We start from the raw sequence: 13,712 nt of genomic DNA, 5'->3' as shown, positions 1-13,712 counted from the left end.
AAAAATAAACTAACATGATGATTTGCTTGTGGTAGTTCAATTGTCAAGCAAAAGTAAGATTTATTTTAATATCCATTACTGTAAATAAGTACTTATTCAATAAGCTATTCTAAAACCAACACGGTACGACACAAGTTGTAGATGATTGGAACACTTGACTATTTAGTTCGTAGTTTGATTCTTGACCAATGCATTTGAAAAAAAAAAACATATTGTTAGAGGTGAACCCCTTAAATAAATATAAGTTACTTGAGAGTTTAGTCACCCTACCCTAGTTGTGTGCAACGATACCATAGTTTTTTTATAAAAAAAAAAAAAAAAAAACTCAGCTAAACTAGTTATTAAGCAATCATATAATTTATTGAAATATGAAAGAAGAAAAAATGAAAAAAAGAAAAAAAAGAAGAGAAAGTGGACATGGACCGACAATGTAAAATCATTTTATACTGTCATTCAATACCAACAATTTATTCTGCCAAATCACCCCACTACACCCTGCTCCAATGATATGATGTGGAGGAATAATTGATTCCTATTGGACGTTCGTGTAAAAATATTTTACAATGACGTAGCATATCCACATATTTTTTACAAGTGAATTGAAAGTAGAATTCTAGTACCACCAAATATTTTGCTTCTTTATTTAAGATTATACCAATATGAATTGTTATAGAGCCATGGAAGAATTGAACACATACATAAATGATTAGTATATGTATAATATAAATGTTGAAATCAGTATACATTAGCAGATAGTATTTCACTTTTATGCTATTTCTTCTCAAAATAATCATCAGGCAAACGTGACACAATATGAACTTTGGTAGCATTATAACAATGATTTGAACCCCATTTAAGAGCTTTTTGAGAACTTCCACTTTTTATGCTCTCAAGAGTGTTCAACACTTCACTCATCGAAGGTCTCATGTTTCTTTGAGGTTGTAAACAGCCAAATGCCAACTCTGCCACTGCACTTACTGTTTCACTTATCCAATTGTCTGATTCAAGTCCAAGATTCGGGTCGACAAGCTTTTCGAGTTCTCCATTGAATATTTTATCCATAGCAAAATCCGAAAGAAAAGGTTGTTTTTCATCCTCGCTATATGCGGGCAAAGATGAAATCAACTCGACCAATATCACTCCGAAGCTGTACACATCACTTTTATCCGAAAGATGACAATGTTCGTAATACTCCGGATCAATATAACCGGGAGTTCCCGCAGGATCGGTTGTGATGTGTGTAGCACCATGCGGGACAAGGCGCGACAATCCAAAGTCTGCAACTTTAGCATTCAAACTTCTGTCAAGTAGAACATTACTCGTTTTCACATCACGGTGGATAACATTGGAAGCATGAAGATAAGTCAATGCACTTGCAGTTTGTACGGAAACATTTAGTCGAGTTCGCCATGGCAAGATGTCTTTACGAAGACGACGAGCCAAGGTTCCATTGGGAACATATTCTTGCACGAGAAGTAGTTCACGAGTTTGAGGAGAGGTGCAGCCGTACAGTTGGACAAGATTTTCATGCCTCATGCGAGTTAACATTGAAACTTCATTGATGAACTTTCTTAGTGTCTCCTCTTCAAGCTTCTTATCATGTAACCGTAAGATCTTGAACTTGTCTTCATGCAAGCGCTTTATTGCAACAAGACGCCCATCTTTAAGTGTTCCTATGATATTAACAAATTGAGTAAGTATATATAATCCATTATCCAACACTCATTTTCATATTCTACATATGAGGCTCGAACAATCCTCTTGGCTCCCTTCGCTAGAAATCAATCGGAGGGTTAAGACCAAACAAATATTCTAAGGAGGCATGAATTTGTTTAGAGTTAACATATTAACTAACATAGCTCGCATGACTTGAACAACATTCCAGAAAAGAAGTAACTTCGAATACTGATATTTGCCAAAAAAAATGCAGGGGAAGCTTCTCGACACATTGAAAGGATAGACTACAAGTCAATATAAAAACAAGTGTGTTTAATGAAGATGCACTTTCAGTGGAACATAGTTTTACATTAACATCAAATGAGAAATCATGATATTGCCATGTAAGCCCATTTTGTAAGCGCATAATATTGGATTCTCATTGGAAGTCAGTGTAAAACTAATTTACGCCTACATGTATGTCCTTTTTTCTCAAAATGAATTCTAAAATTCTTACATGCATGAAAATAATATTGAAGTCACTAGTAGTAAAGGTATGTTTAGAAGAGCTTAATTAAACTTATTTAATCACATAGGCACTTACTTGTGTAAGAATATGAACTAACTTATATAAATAGATTATGATATACTACTCTTAACCTTTTCATCATTTTTCTTTCTATTTTTTACCAAAAATGTCTTATAAGAACAACTTACACAAAACTTATTCCGACCCTCTCTTTAACTATATGATAAGAAAGTTCATTAAGCAGTTTATCCAAACACATGTAAGCCTATATCACTATAAAACAGAATCTAACTACAAACTTTGAAAAATTGAAATGAAGGAGATAGTTCTTACCAGAGTAAACTGTTCCGTAGCCGCCACTCCCAAGTATTCTACTAGTGTCAAATTTATTGGTGGCTTCTTCAAGTTCAGAATACTTGAATATCTCACTCTCACTAATATTGCATCGGCTATTCTGCACCTCGGAATCAATCAACATTGATTGACCACCATGACTATTTGGTAACTTAGAAATCACATCCACAGGAACTGATTCATTACATGTGCTCGTAACCTTGGAGCCAACAAACACACTTTGATCATTGCTGCTGATTTTCTTCTTAGAACTCATTGCCACCAAATTGCTACCATTCTCCTCAAAATCCCTTGTTAGTGAAGGGTTGTTTTTCTTTCTAGTTCCATCAGGGGAAAAACATTGACATAAAAAAGAGAAACTTGGCATCACTAATACCAGTGTTGTCAATAGCAGATAGCGAAAAATAGCGGTTTGTTCAAATTTCGCTACACTGTCATATGCTATAGCAGTTAACTGACAATACTCGGTACTAAATAGTATACTGTCGAATAATAGCGGTTTGCTAAAATTTCGCTACACTGTCGTGCTATAGCATCGATACTGCTATAGTCGCTATTTGACAACACTGAGTGATCCAACTTATGATCTATGTTAAGTGCCCCTAATTTTTATTTTTTTTTGTATTGACAAAGTGAATCTAAGATTTTTTTTGACAAAGTGAACCTAAGATTTAATCACCTTAAAATATACATATTTAGAAATCTTAACCTAAAGGGTCTATAATCCATCATTACACAGAAAATTCCCTTACTACAAATCCAAATTCATAGAAAATTTGTCATTCCTCAATAACCATAAAACAGAATTAGAAACAAAAATTGATCTAAGAATTGTGACAATAACAGAAACAGTTTCAAACAGAATTAGAAACAAAATTGATCTAAGCTAAGTAAGTAACCTAAACTCAAAGTCACCTAAAAATGTAGAATTTAAACAGTATCACACAATTGTGTGGTTTTCAATGAAAAATGAAAACTTTAATGGATAAAAAAAACTGAGAGATAATTTTGTGTGGGGATTAATCAAAATAAACAAAAGGGTAGCATTTAAATTAAGATATGGTGAAAGAAGCGTGTAAAATAGAAAATAATAAACAATTGCAGCAAAAAGAAGAGACTAAACAAATAATAATATAGTATCGCCTGAAAGAAATGAAGGAATGGAGGAAGAAGAATAAGCAGTGTTGTTGTAGTCAGAGAAACAACGCGGAAAGAAGTAGCAAAAAGTCCACAAAAAATTATTTGGCAAATTAATATAAAAAATTAGGCTTTAATGCATTTTTGGTGTTCCTATTTTGAAAAACTTGAATTTTTGATCCTCTATTTTAAATTTTAAAAGTTAATTTTTTGATCCCCTATTTTGAAAAATTTGAACTTTTGATCCCCAACTCAATTTGGTCAAATTTTTGCTTATGTGGCAAACTCATTGATGATGTGGCAATGGTCACGTGAACATATCATATTACATGTCATTAATGTTTTTCTTTAAATCAAATATTATACAAATTTCAACTAGAGCTGTCAAAACGGCCGGCCCGGCCAATTTCAGGCCGACCCGGTCGGGCTTCGGGCTTCGTCGGGCCGGGCTAAAAAGCCCGGATAAAAAACGGGCTACCAAAATTAGTGCCCGAGCCCGGCCCGGTACGGGTTGTCGGGCTTTCGGGCCGGCCCGGTTTATTTTAAATTTTTGTTTTTTTTTTTACTTCTAGTGCTCAAACTCAACATTATAAATAGGATTAATAATTCTCGCGTGTCTTATTTTTACTCATCTGCTACTTATATTATATATATATATATATATATATATATATATATATATATATATATATATATATATAATAATCATCGCGCGCCTTATTTTTACTCATCCGCTACCTACGAGTTTCTCGCGCCCAATTTTGACGCATCCGCTACTTACGAGTTTCTCACGCGTCATATTTTTACTCATCCGCTACGTACGAGTTTCTCGCACGCCCTATTTTTATTCATCCTCTACGTACGAGTTTCTCGCGCGTCATATTTTACTCATCCGTTACCTACGAGTTTCTTGGGTGCCCTATTTTTACTCACCCACTACTTAAGCAGCGGACGGTGTTTTATAATTTATACTACAAACTAAGTCCAAATCATCTAAAACAAATTATTTATATATATTTTTAATTTTAATTTTTTTAATTTTAATTTTTTCGGGCTTGTGGGCCGCCCGCGGCCCATTCGGGCTAGCCCATATTTTAATCGGGCTTTATCGGGCCGGGCTAAAAAGCCCGTAAATAATTCGGGCTAGGATTTTCAAGGCCCGAGCCCGAAAAAAAATCGGGCTTGGCGGGCCGGCCCATTCGGGCTAGCCCGTTTTGACAGCTCTAATTTCAGCAACCAAAATAGTTTTTTTATTCTGGATCTCGTTTGCTCTTGATTCTAGATTTTCGGTTCTCTTTGTTGATAATGGAGTAAGAGTTTTGGAAATTGTTTGTTCTTGAAAGATGAGTTTTGTTGATAATGGTTATTCCATGGATTTAGGATTTTATTTTGAGTATGACTTTTTTTTAGGTTGAAGATGACGAAGAAAGATGAATATTGCTAAGTTATTATTTATTTTTTTATTTTGAGATTTGGGGAAGATTGATGAACATGATGAGTATGTTCATCAAAATTCTGAATTTGTTTAATTTTATTAAAAAAATGATTTTTAAAAATAAATATCTGCAATTTTTTAATAATATAAAAACATAATATTTAATTTTAAAAAAACTAATGATATGGAACACGATTTGTCCACATTGACGTTGTCACAATATCATATAGCTTGACACATCAATAAAAATTTGACCAAATTAAATAGGGGGATCAAAAGTTCAAGTTTCTCAAAATAGGGGGATCAAAAAGTTGGCTTTTAAAATAGGGGGATGAAAAGTTCAAGTTTTTCAAAATAGGGGGACCAAAAGTGCATTAAAGCCAAAAAATTATTTTTCCTTCTCCAAAAATAGTCATTGTTGTTAAGTTGGATTAAAGAGACATTGGTAATTCAGAGTTCAGCCATGAAGTAAGTAAAATTTAAAAATTATTTCCATTGAAAATTGAACTCGGATTTTCCTGAATGATCTGTCCTAAAGTAATTCATTAACCATTTGAATCCAATATGTTGGTTTATTTTAATTTTATTTGTTAATTGTGATAATTCGCAAATTTGGAATTAATGTAAGTAAAGTTTGAATAAAAATTATCTTGTCTATGTAACCAAAAAAAATAAAATTAACTTGTCTATCAATCTAACTCATTAACCCAAATAATTCTTTTATTAATGTAAGTGATTAATCATTTGAGTTTAATCATTTCATTATTAAATAAGTATCTTTCATCCTTGAAATTGTTTCCGTAATCTTGGTGGATAGCCTTTATAGTAAGAAATATTATGCCTGTGAGATTGGTATTGTGATTGTACATGTAGGCTTATGTTATCCGCCAAGTCTAACATGAACGACTGATTCATGTGGTGTACCATGCACAAGTCTCGAATAACATTATAACGATTACAATTTTTTTAAAATTGTCCGTTGGATTGAAAGATTATATCATATAGGTCATCCATAAAAAAATTTAGAAAAATTGAAAATGATTTGATTAAAAGAAACATTGTCGAAACTATTATTCCATCCGTCCCAAAACTTCAGTCCTTTTAGAGTTTTGCACGTGGATTAAGAAATAATAAATATGGATAAGTTAAGTCATTTTTACCCTTACTTTATTAAGAAAGAGAAAATCTATTTAATTAATGATTAGTTTTTGTAAGGGTATAAATGGTAAAATATCATTTAATTGTGTTTTGATTTCTTAAAAGAACCAAAGTTTTGAGACAAAAGTAAAAGTTAAAAGGACCAAAAATTTAGAACAGAGGGAGAAGTAAACATATGTGGGGAGGCTGGATCGTCGGTGGTGGCCTGATCGATCAGATTTCCTTGAATTCTCTTACTTTTTAATCTTCACAAATGCTCATTAAAGTCCAAAAATCACTTGAAACTACTTGGCTTAATTAGTAAAATGATCCCTTAAAGACATTTTTGGTTTCAGATTGGTCCATTAAAGAAAAAAAGGTCCGAATATGTCCCTTAAAGAAAAAAAGTCCGAATAGGTCCCTTAATTAAAGACATCTCTGTTAATCAGTTTGGTCCCTAAAAAAAGGTCCGAATAGGACCAAACCGATTAACGAATATATCTTTAAGGGACCTATTCGGACATTTTTTTCTTTAAGGGACCTATTCAAACTTTTTTTTTTCTTTAAGGGATCAATATAAAACCAAAAATATCTTTAAGGGACCATTTTACTAATTAAACCAAACTACTTTGATAAGATGATTGTCTCTTAAAAGTAAAAGTTCCATTTATCATCATGTTTTTTTTTTCTCAATTTCCATCACTTGGTCCATACTCCACCTAATATTAGAAAATACACAATAGGCAGTAAAGATAGTCCAAATATTTAAATAAAGCATAAAATAACTAGATAAATATACCTGTAAAAAAAATTAACTAGATAAATATAGCTAAATAAAATAGAAATAAAATATGTCTATCATTCACCTAATGTGAAGGGAGGTTGTTTGTCAAAAATAGGTTATTGTGAAGGGAGGTTGTACGTGTAGGGGAGAGAGGCTGTGGGCAAAATAACTCAAACTTTTAACATATCAATTTAGTCTCTTAAATTGAATAATGTGAATCAGTTTAGTCATTTTTCACTATAATTTAAAGGTTTTATATTATGGATGCTTACTGAATAAATATTTTCATGGAAAGATTGAGTTGATTACTCAAATTTTTTATGTACCAAAAAAAAAATTCATGGAAAGATTAAGTTGACCGGCCTTCTTTAGTTTAAGGGGTTAATTATTATTTTTTTTTTAAAGGCAAAATTTATTAATGAGTGTGTTAGATATGCCTTGAAATCTCGGTAACAAAAAGTTGGAAAAAATATATTTTGTGAAAGAATATATTTTTTGTGGAAAAATATATTTTTGTGAAAAAAAATATATTTCCTTGGAGGCCACTTTGACTTGGATTTGTTTTATTTTAAAATAGATTTGTTACTAATTTTTGGCATATATTTTTCTATAAATAGGGATCACTTTATTCATAGAAAAATCAAGAGAGTAGAGATGTAGGGAATCAATTAGGATTTGCCGCCGACACAAGGCTAGGGTTTTAGAGAGAAACAAGAGGGGTTGTCTCTTGTATAACTCTAGGGTTGGGCAAAGGAGATTGATTACACATTGGGAAACACTTATCAAATTGAGTCTCTTGGTCACGGGAAGAGATTCGGGATTTGGGTAGAATTAGGATTAATTCTTGTAACTCAATTGGAACTCTTTGTAAAGTTACTCGTTTGATATAGTGGAACGGAGGGGCTGCTCTCTCCCCCAGACTAGGTCATTATTGGACCGAACTGGGTAAACAAATATTGTGTTCTTTCTTCTCATTTATCTTTTATCGGTTGTTATTATTATTATTGCTTATTCCGCTTGTTATTTGGTTGCCGTTCTATTGCTCCACACATCAAGTTCTTTTATTGGTGTGATTTTATTGACGAATTCACAACAATTGGCGCCCACCGTGGGGCAATCGGAACAATTTGAAGTGAGCACCATGGCTTCTAAGTCGGATATCGAGGGACTTTCCAAAAGCAATTTGGAATTGTGGAAAGTGAAGATGGAAGCAATTTTAATGTTCGGGATGATGGGTAAAACATGGAGTGTTGTTATCCGGTGCCTCGAAGATAACGAGTTAATGGAGATGGCGAAGACGGTCGGCCTGGAGAGGCGGTGGTAATAATACTCGGGTTACTTCTGAAACAACAACTTTATTATGCGGAGGTGCTAGTGGAAGTTGAGACTCAGTGGAGTATTGAGTCATGGACGTTGGATGCTCCTTTCACATGTGGTCAAAGAATGAATACTTTGAGACTCTAGAGCTAGTTGAAGGTGGAGTTGTTCATCTTGAAAACGGAAAGCTTGAAGGTTCAAGGTATGGGTTCAGTTTGTCTTACGAAGTTTGACAATCGTGAGTTTCTGTACACGATGTGAGGTATTGTTCTGAACTTAGATGCAAAGATAGTTGGTCATGCATCTATAACTAGTGGTGACTCTCATAATGTGGTTGAGTTGTGGGACTTCGGGTGGACCTGTTAGTGACATGAGTTTAGTTGGACTAGTGAACAAGGTTTACTAGGTGTTGAACTGAACTGTAATTGTTGGAGACTAACAATAGCTTGAAGTATGTTTCAGAGGAGTTGAAGAGGTCTTGCGTGTTACAAGGTGGAGATCATGGTGGGTATACTTTGGTGGAAACTCAGTTTGAGGTGGAGTCTTCCAATAGTGGTAGACAGTCAACATTAGCTCTTGGCTATCTAATTGGAGATAGGGAGGAGAGTTGTATTGTTGAACCAAAGGGGATGACCGTGGAGACCTTGTGGATTATGTTTCAATTGTGGCTGAAGAAGTGCAAGACCTTGAGAGGATCTTCAGGGAGGCAATTGAAAGCAACAGATGATCAGACTTGGTAACTTGTGAGACTGCTGGAGGTAGTTGGATATAAGGAGAGTTTGATGTTGCAGCTTGTGGAACGCCTAAAATTCCAAGGTTGGTTTGGAGCCAAGCAAAACTTCGAGAGTACGGAAGGCATTCCGGGGTCGAAGAGTGGTGAAGGCTTGTAGGGCTATTGCAAAAATCCATGGATAGTCGGAGGCAAGCGATTCTTCAGGAGGACGGAAAAGGCACAATCCGGGGCTGAAGAGGGATGGTGGAGCTTGTTAAGCTATCTAAAATTCCGATGATAGTGGGGAACAAGCGTTTCTTCAGGGAGGTACGGAGTTGACCACTTCGGAGTCTGAAGAGGGTGCGGTGAATCTTGTGGGGCTACCTAAAATCCTATGGTAGTGGGATGCAAGATCTTCATGAGAGCGGAAGGCATTCCGAGGATGAAGAGGGAGGTACAATCCGGTGATCTTGAATAGAAGATTCAAGATGGAGAGAGCAGCACAGTGGTTGATATGGGATCACCATCGATTTAAAGGCAAGGTGAAGAATTGTTAGATATGCCTTGAAATCTCGGTAACAAAAAGTTGGAAAAAATATATTTTGTGAAAGAATATATTTTTGTGAAAAAAAATATATTTCCTTGGAGACCACTTTGACTTGGATTTGTTTTATTTTAAAATAGATTTGTTACTAATTTTTGGCATATATTTTTCTATAAATAGGGATCACTTTATTCATAGAAAAAATCAAGAGAGTAGAGATGTAGGGAATCAATTAGGATTTGCCGCCGACACAAGGCTAGGGTTTTAGAGAGAAACAAGAGGGGTTGTCTCTTGGTATAACTCTAGGGTTGGGCAAAGGGGATTGATTACACATTGGGAAACACTTATCAAATTGAGTCTCTTGGTCACGGGAAGAGATTCGGGATTTGGGTAGAATTAGGATTAATTCTTGTAACTCAATTGGAACTCTTTGTAAAGTTACTCGTTTGATATAGTGGAACGGAGGGGCTGCTCTCTCCCCCAGACTAGGTCATTATTGGACCGAACTGGGTAAACAAATATTGTGTTCTTTCTTCTCATTTATCTTTTATCGGTTGTTATTATTATTATTGCTTATTCCGCTTGTTATTTGGTTGCCGTTCTATTGCTCCACACATCAAGTTCTTTTATTGGTGTGATTTTATTGACGAATTCACAACTGTACAAGGTGTGCTAAATTCACTACACAACAAAACTGTTCACAAAGGAATACCAATAGTACATATACATTAGGTCTTCAATTCAACTATGAGCTAATACACATTCGGGATAAACCTAATAATCCATTCGGCTAAACTCAGCACAGCAGAGGCCAGAGGGTAAAAAAATCAGCAAATGCTCCGGAAAAAAATTACGCCTTGGGATCTCGCGTCACAACACTGGCTAAACCTTGGGATTGTAGAAACAGAACTACTTCCTTCCCAAGACAACAGGACAAAGACATTATGAGATGCTATCAAAATAGAATGTTTCTAAAGAGCATTTGCACGATGCAAAACCTCTTGTGACCTACCTGCAAAACCATAACAAGGTCAGCCAATGCAGAGCCAATACTCAGATTACAGCAGCAGAACAGATAAGAAATTCATAACCGAGGGCCAATTGACTGCTATCCTACAAAAGCTGAGAGCTCTCCAACCCCTATTAAACCTGCACAAACCGCGATACCTGTTGATCAATGTGTAATTCAAATCCTATCCATCTTATGTTTGTTCTGGCCTAGGTAGTTAGAGTTAGTTGGTTACAACTATGGATTGGTTAAACTAGTTTGTTACAAGTTAGTTAAGCAATCTAGTTAGTTATGAACCATAGTTAGTTTAGATTTGATTTTTTGCAAATCCTATAAATGCTAAGAGTCCTAGCATATTGTATATACTTCTCATTTTTCATCAATAAAGCTTTTTACTTTTTCCTAAACTTCCTTTAGATTCCATTGAACTTGTTCAAGTTCAAACTTCATCTTCTTCATCAAGATTACTTGCAGAGCAAGTAATCTCTGCAACATTGTTCATTTTCTGTTTCTGCACCATCAAATTGGTATCACGAGCCTTTTGGTTCATTGTGTAGCATCACAAGATTCAGGTTCTTGGGTGATAATTGTCAGGTTCTAGTTATGGCAAGTGGCAATGGTGGATTACCCAACAATCTTCCAATTCTTGACGGCAAGAATTGGGATAGGTGGCAGAAACAGATGAAATCCTTGTTTGGATTTCAAGATACACTAGAAGCAGTTGTAAATGGTGTTCAAGCATTGCCTGCAAATGCTAATCAAGAAGCCAGGAATGCACACAAAGATATGAAGAAGAAGGATTGCAAGGCACTGTATGCAATTCAAGCAGCTGTGGACACAGCAAATTTTGACAGAATCTCTCATGTTGACACAGCCAAAGAAGCATGGGATATTCTGGTCAAGTATTATGATGGTGGGGAGAAAGTGAAGGCTGTGAAGTTACAATCATTGAGAAGGCAGTATGAGTTACTGCAGATGGAGAAGAGTGATTCCATTGGATCTTATGCTGCAAAGGTTCAATCTTTAGTTCACACAATGAAACATTGTGGTGAACAAATCACAGACAAGATGATTGTAGAGAAGGTAATGAGGACTTTAACTCCAAATTTTGATCATGTGATTGTTGCCATTCAAGAGATTGGTAATCTGGCAGAGTTGAAGTTAGAAGATCTAGTTGGCTCTTTGGAGGCTCATGAATTGATGATCAATGAAAGGAAGGGTGTACAAGATTCTGTGCAAGCTCTTCAAGCACAATCATCAAAGAAGCATGGTGCTAACAAAGGTAAGAATCAAGATAAGTCCAAGAATTTTTCACAAAAGCATGGAAAATTTGATGCTAAATCTGAATCCTTCAAGAAAGGAGGAGGAACATCAAATACACAGAAAAAGGACAAAAGTCATATTCAATGCTATAATTGTGAAAAATGGGGGCATTATGCATCTGATTGTAGATCAAAGAAGGTGCAAGATAATGATGATGAAGCTAACTTTGTACAAGACAAAGAAGATAAAGGAGCTGTAACCTTTATGGCAGCTATATCTGATGAACTGTGTGAAACCAGTGGAGCATATGCTGCTAGGGTTAACTGTGTCAGTGGAGCATGGTTCTTGGATACAGGTTGTTCAAATCATATGACAGGTCATAGAGATTGGCTTATCAGGTTTGATCAATCCAAGAAAAGCACAGTAAGACTAGCTGATAATAGTTTTATTCAGGCCATGGGAACAGGTGACATGGTAATCAAAAGAAGTAATGGAGATTCTGCAGTGATTGAAGAAGTCTTGTATGTGCCAGGTATGGGATGTAACTTGCTTAGTGTTGGTCAACTAATTGAAAAAGGTTTTTCAGTTATCATCAAGGATGAATATTTTGAGTTGTTTGATTCTGCAAATGTGTTAGTGTTGAGAACACCTCTAGCTAAGAACAGGACATTCAAAACTATGATTAACACTACAGCAGTTGAATGCATGAAAGTTGTGACTGATGAGATGCAAAGTTGGATTTGGCACCTAAGGTTTGGTCACTTAAACTTTAGGTATCTCACTCAGCTAGTTAGCAAAGGGATGGTTACAGGCTTGCCAAGAATTGAAACACCAGACAAGTTATGTGATGGCTGCTTGATTGGCAAGCAATCTAGAAATACATTCAACAAATCACTACCAATGAGATCTTCAAGTGTGCTGGGAGTTGTCCATTCAGATGTATGTGGACCTTTTGATGTAAACTCTCTTGGTGGAAACAGGTATTTTCTGACCTTTGTAGATGAATATAGCAGAAAAATTTGGTTGTATTTGCTAAAAACAAAGGATGAAGCATTTGAGATTTTCAAAAACTTCAAAGTACTTGTTGAAAAACAAAGTGGCAAAAGCATAAAAATTCTTAGGACTGATGGTGGAGGAGAGTACAATTCTAAGAATTTTGAGTCCTTTTGCACTAGTCATGGGATAGAACATGAAATCACTGCACCATACACTCCTCAGCATAATGGACTGGCAGAAAGGAGGAATAGAACTATACTAGACATGGCAAGGTGTATGGTCAAACACAAAGGATTGCCTAAGTCATTTTGGGGAGAGGCAGTGAATACTGCAGTATATGTGTTGAACAGGTGTCCAACAAAGAAATTGAAAGATAAAGTGCCTGAGGAGATATGGACTGGTAAGAAGCCTAGTGTGAGTCACTTTAAAGTGTTTGGTGCTCTATGTCATAAGCATGTACCTGAGGCAAAGAGAAACAAGTTGGATGATAGGAGTGAACCTATGATCCTAGTGGGTTATCATGTGACTGGTGCTTATAAATTGTACAATCCAACTTCAAAGAAGATGATATATAGCAGAGATGTTATAGTGGATGAAGCTAAGAGCTGGGATTGGATAGCTGGTAGTAGTACTAGCAGGCCACAGTTAAGCCAAATTTCTGATGATGAAACTGATGCAGTGGAGTCAAGTGATGAAATTGAAGATACTGAAGCACCAGTAGTGGCTAATCAAGACAACAATGTCATCATAGATAATGAAATTGATGAAGCTACAGACAACATCAATGGCACCAGGAAATCAAATAGAACAAAGAAAGTACCTCCAAGAATACAAGACTG

The 13,712-nt window shown here is 35.4% G+C and overlaps 1 protein-coding gene across 1 annotated transcript; it reads right to left on the bottom strand.

The window, feature by feature from the left end:
• Nucleotides 1-686: 686 nt before the first annotated feature.
• Nucleotides 687-3,785, bottom strand: LOC123887372 (LEAF RUST 10 DISEASE-RESISTANCE LOCUS RECEPTOR-LIKE PROTEIN KINASE-like 1.2). The gene is made up of 2 exons (XM_045936695.1): nucleotides 2,519-3,785; nucleotides 687-1,673 (listed from the first exon to the last, which is right to left on the bottom strand). The coding sequence occupies exons 1-2, from the start codon at nucleotides 2,904-2,906 to the stop codon at nucleotides 772-774; spliced, it is 1,290 nt and encodes a 429-aa protein (XP_045792651.1). The 5' UTR covers nucleotides 2,907-3,785; the 3' UTR covers nucleotides 687-771.
• Nucleotides 3,786-13,712: the final 9,927 nt, after the last annotated feature.

Source organism: Trifolium pratense, linkage group LG5 (genome assembly GCF_020283565.1).
Source record: "Trifolium pratense cultivar HEN17-A07 linkage group LG5, ARS_RC_1.1, whole genome shotgun sequence".
NCBI classification, from domain to species: domain Eukaryota; kingdom Viridiplantae; phylum Streptophyta; class Magnoliopsida; order Fabales; family Fabaceae; genus Trifolium; species Trifolium pratense.
Note: the sequence above shows the minus strand (reverse complement) of the source record. Positions and strands in the feature narration are given on the sequence as shown.

Coding starts and splice junctions, on each gene's coding strand:
- LOC123887372 (XM_045936695.1), bottom strand. CDS start 2,906: ATGCCAAGTTTCTCTTTTTTATGTCAATGTTTTTCCCCTGATGGAACT. Junction 1,674..2,518: donor CTACGGAACAGTTTACTCTG/GTAAGAACTATC, acceptor TTAATATCATAG/GAACACTTAAAGATGGGCGT.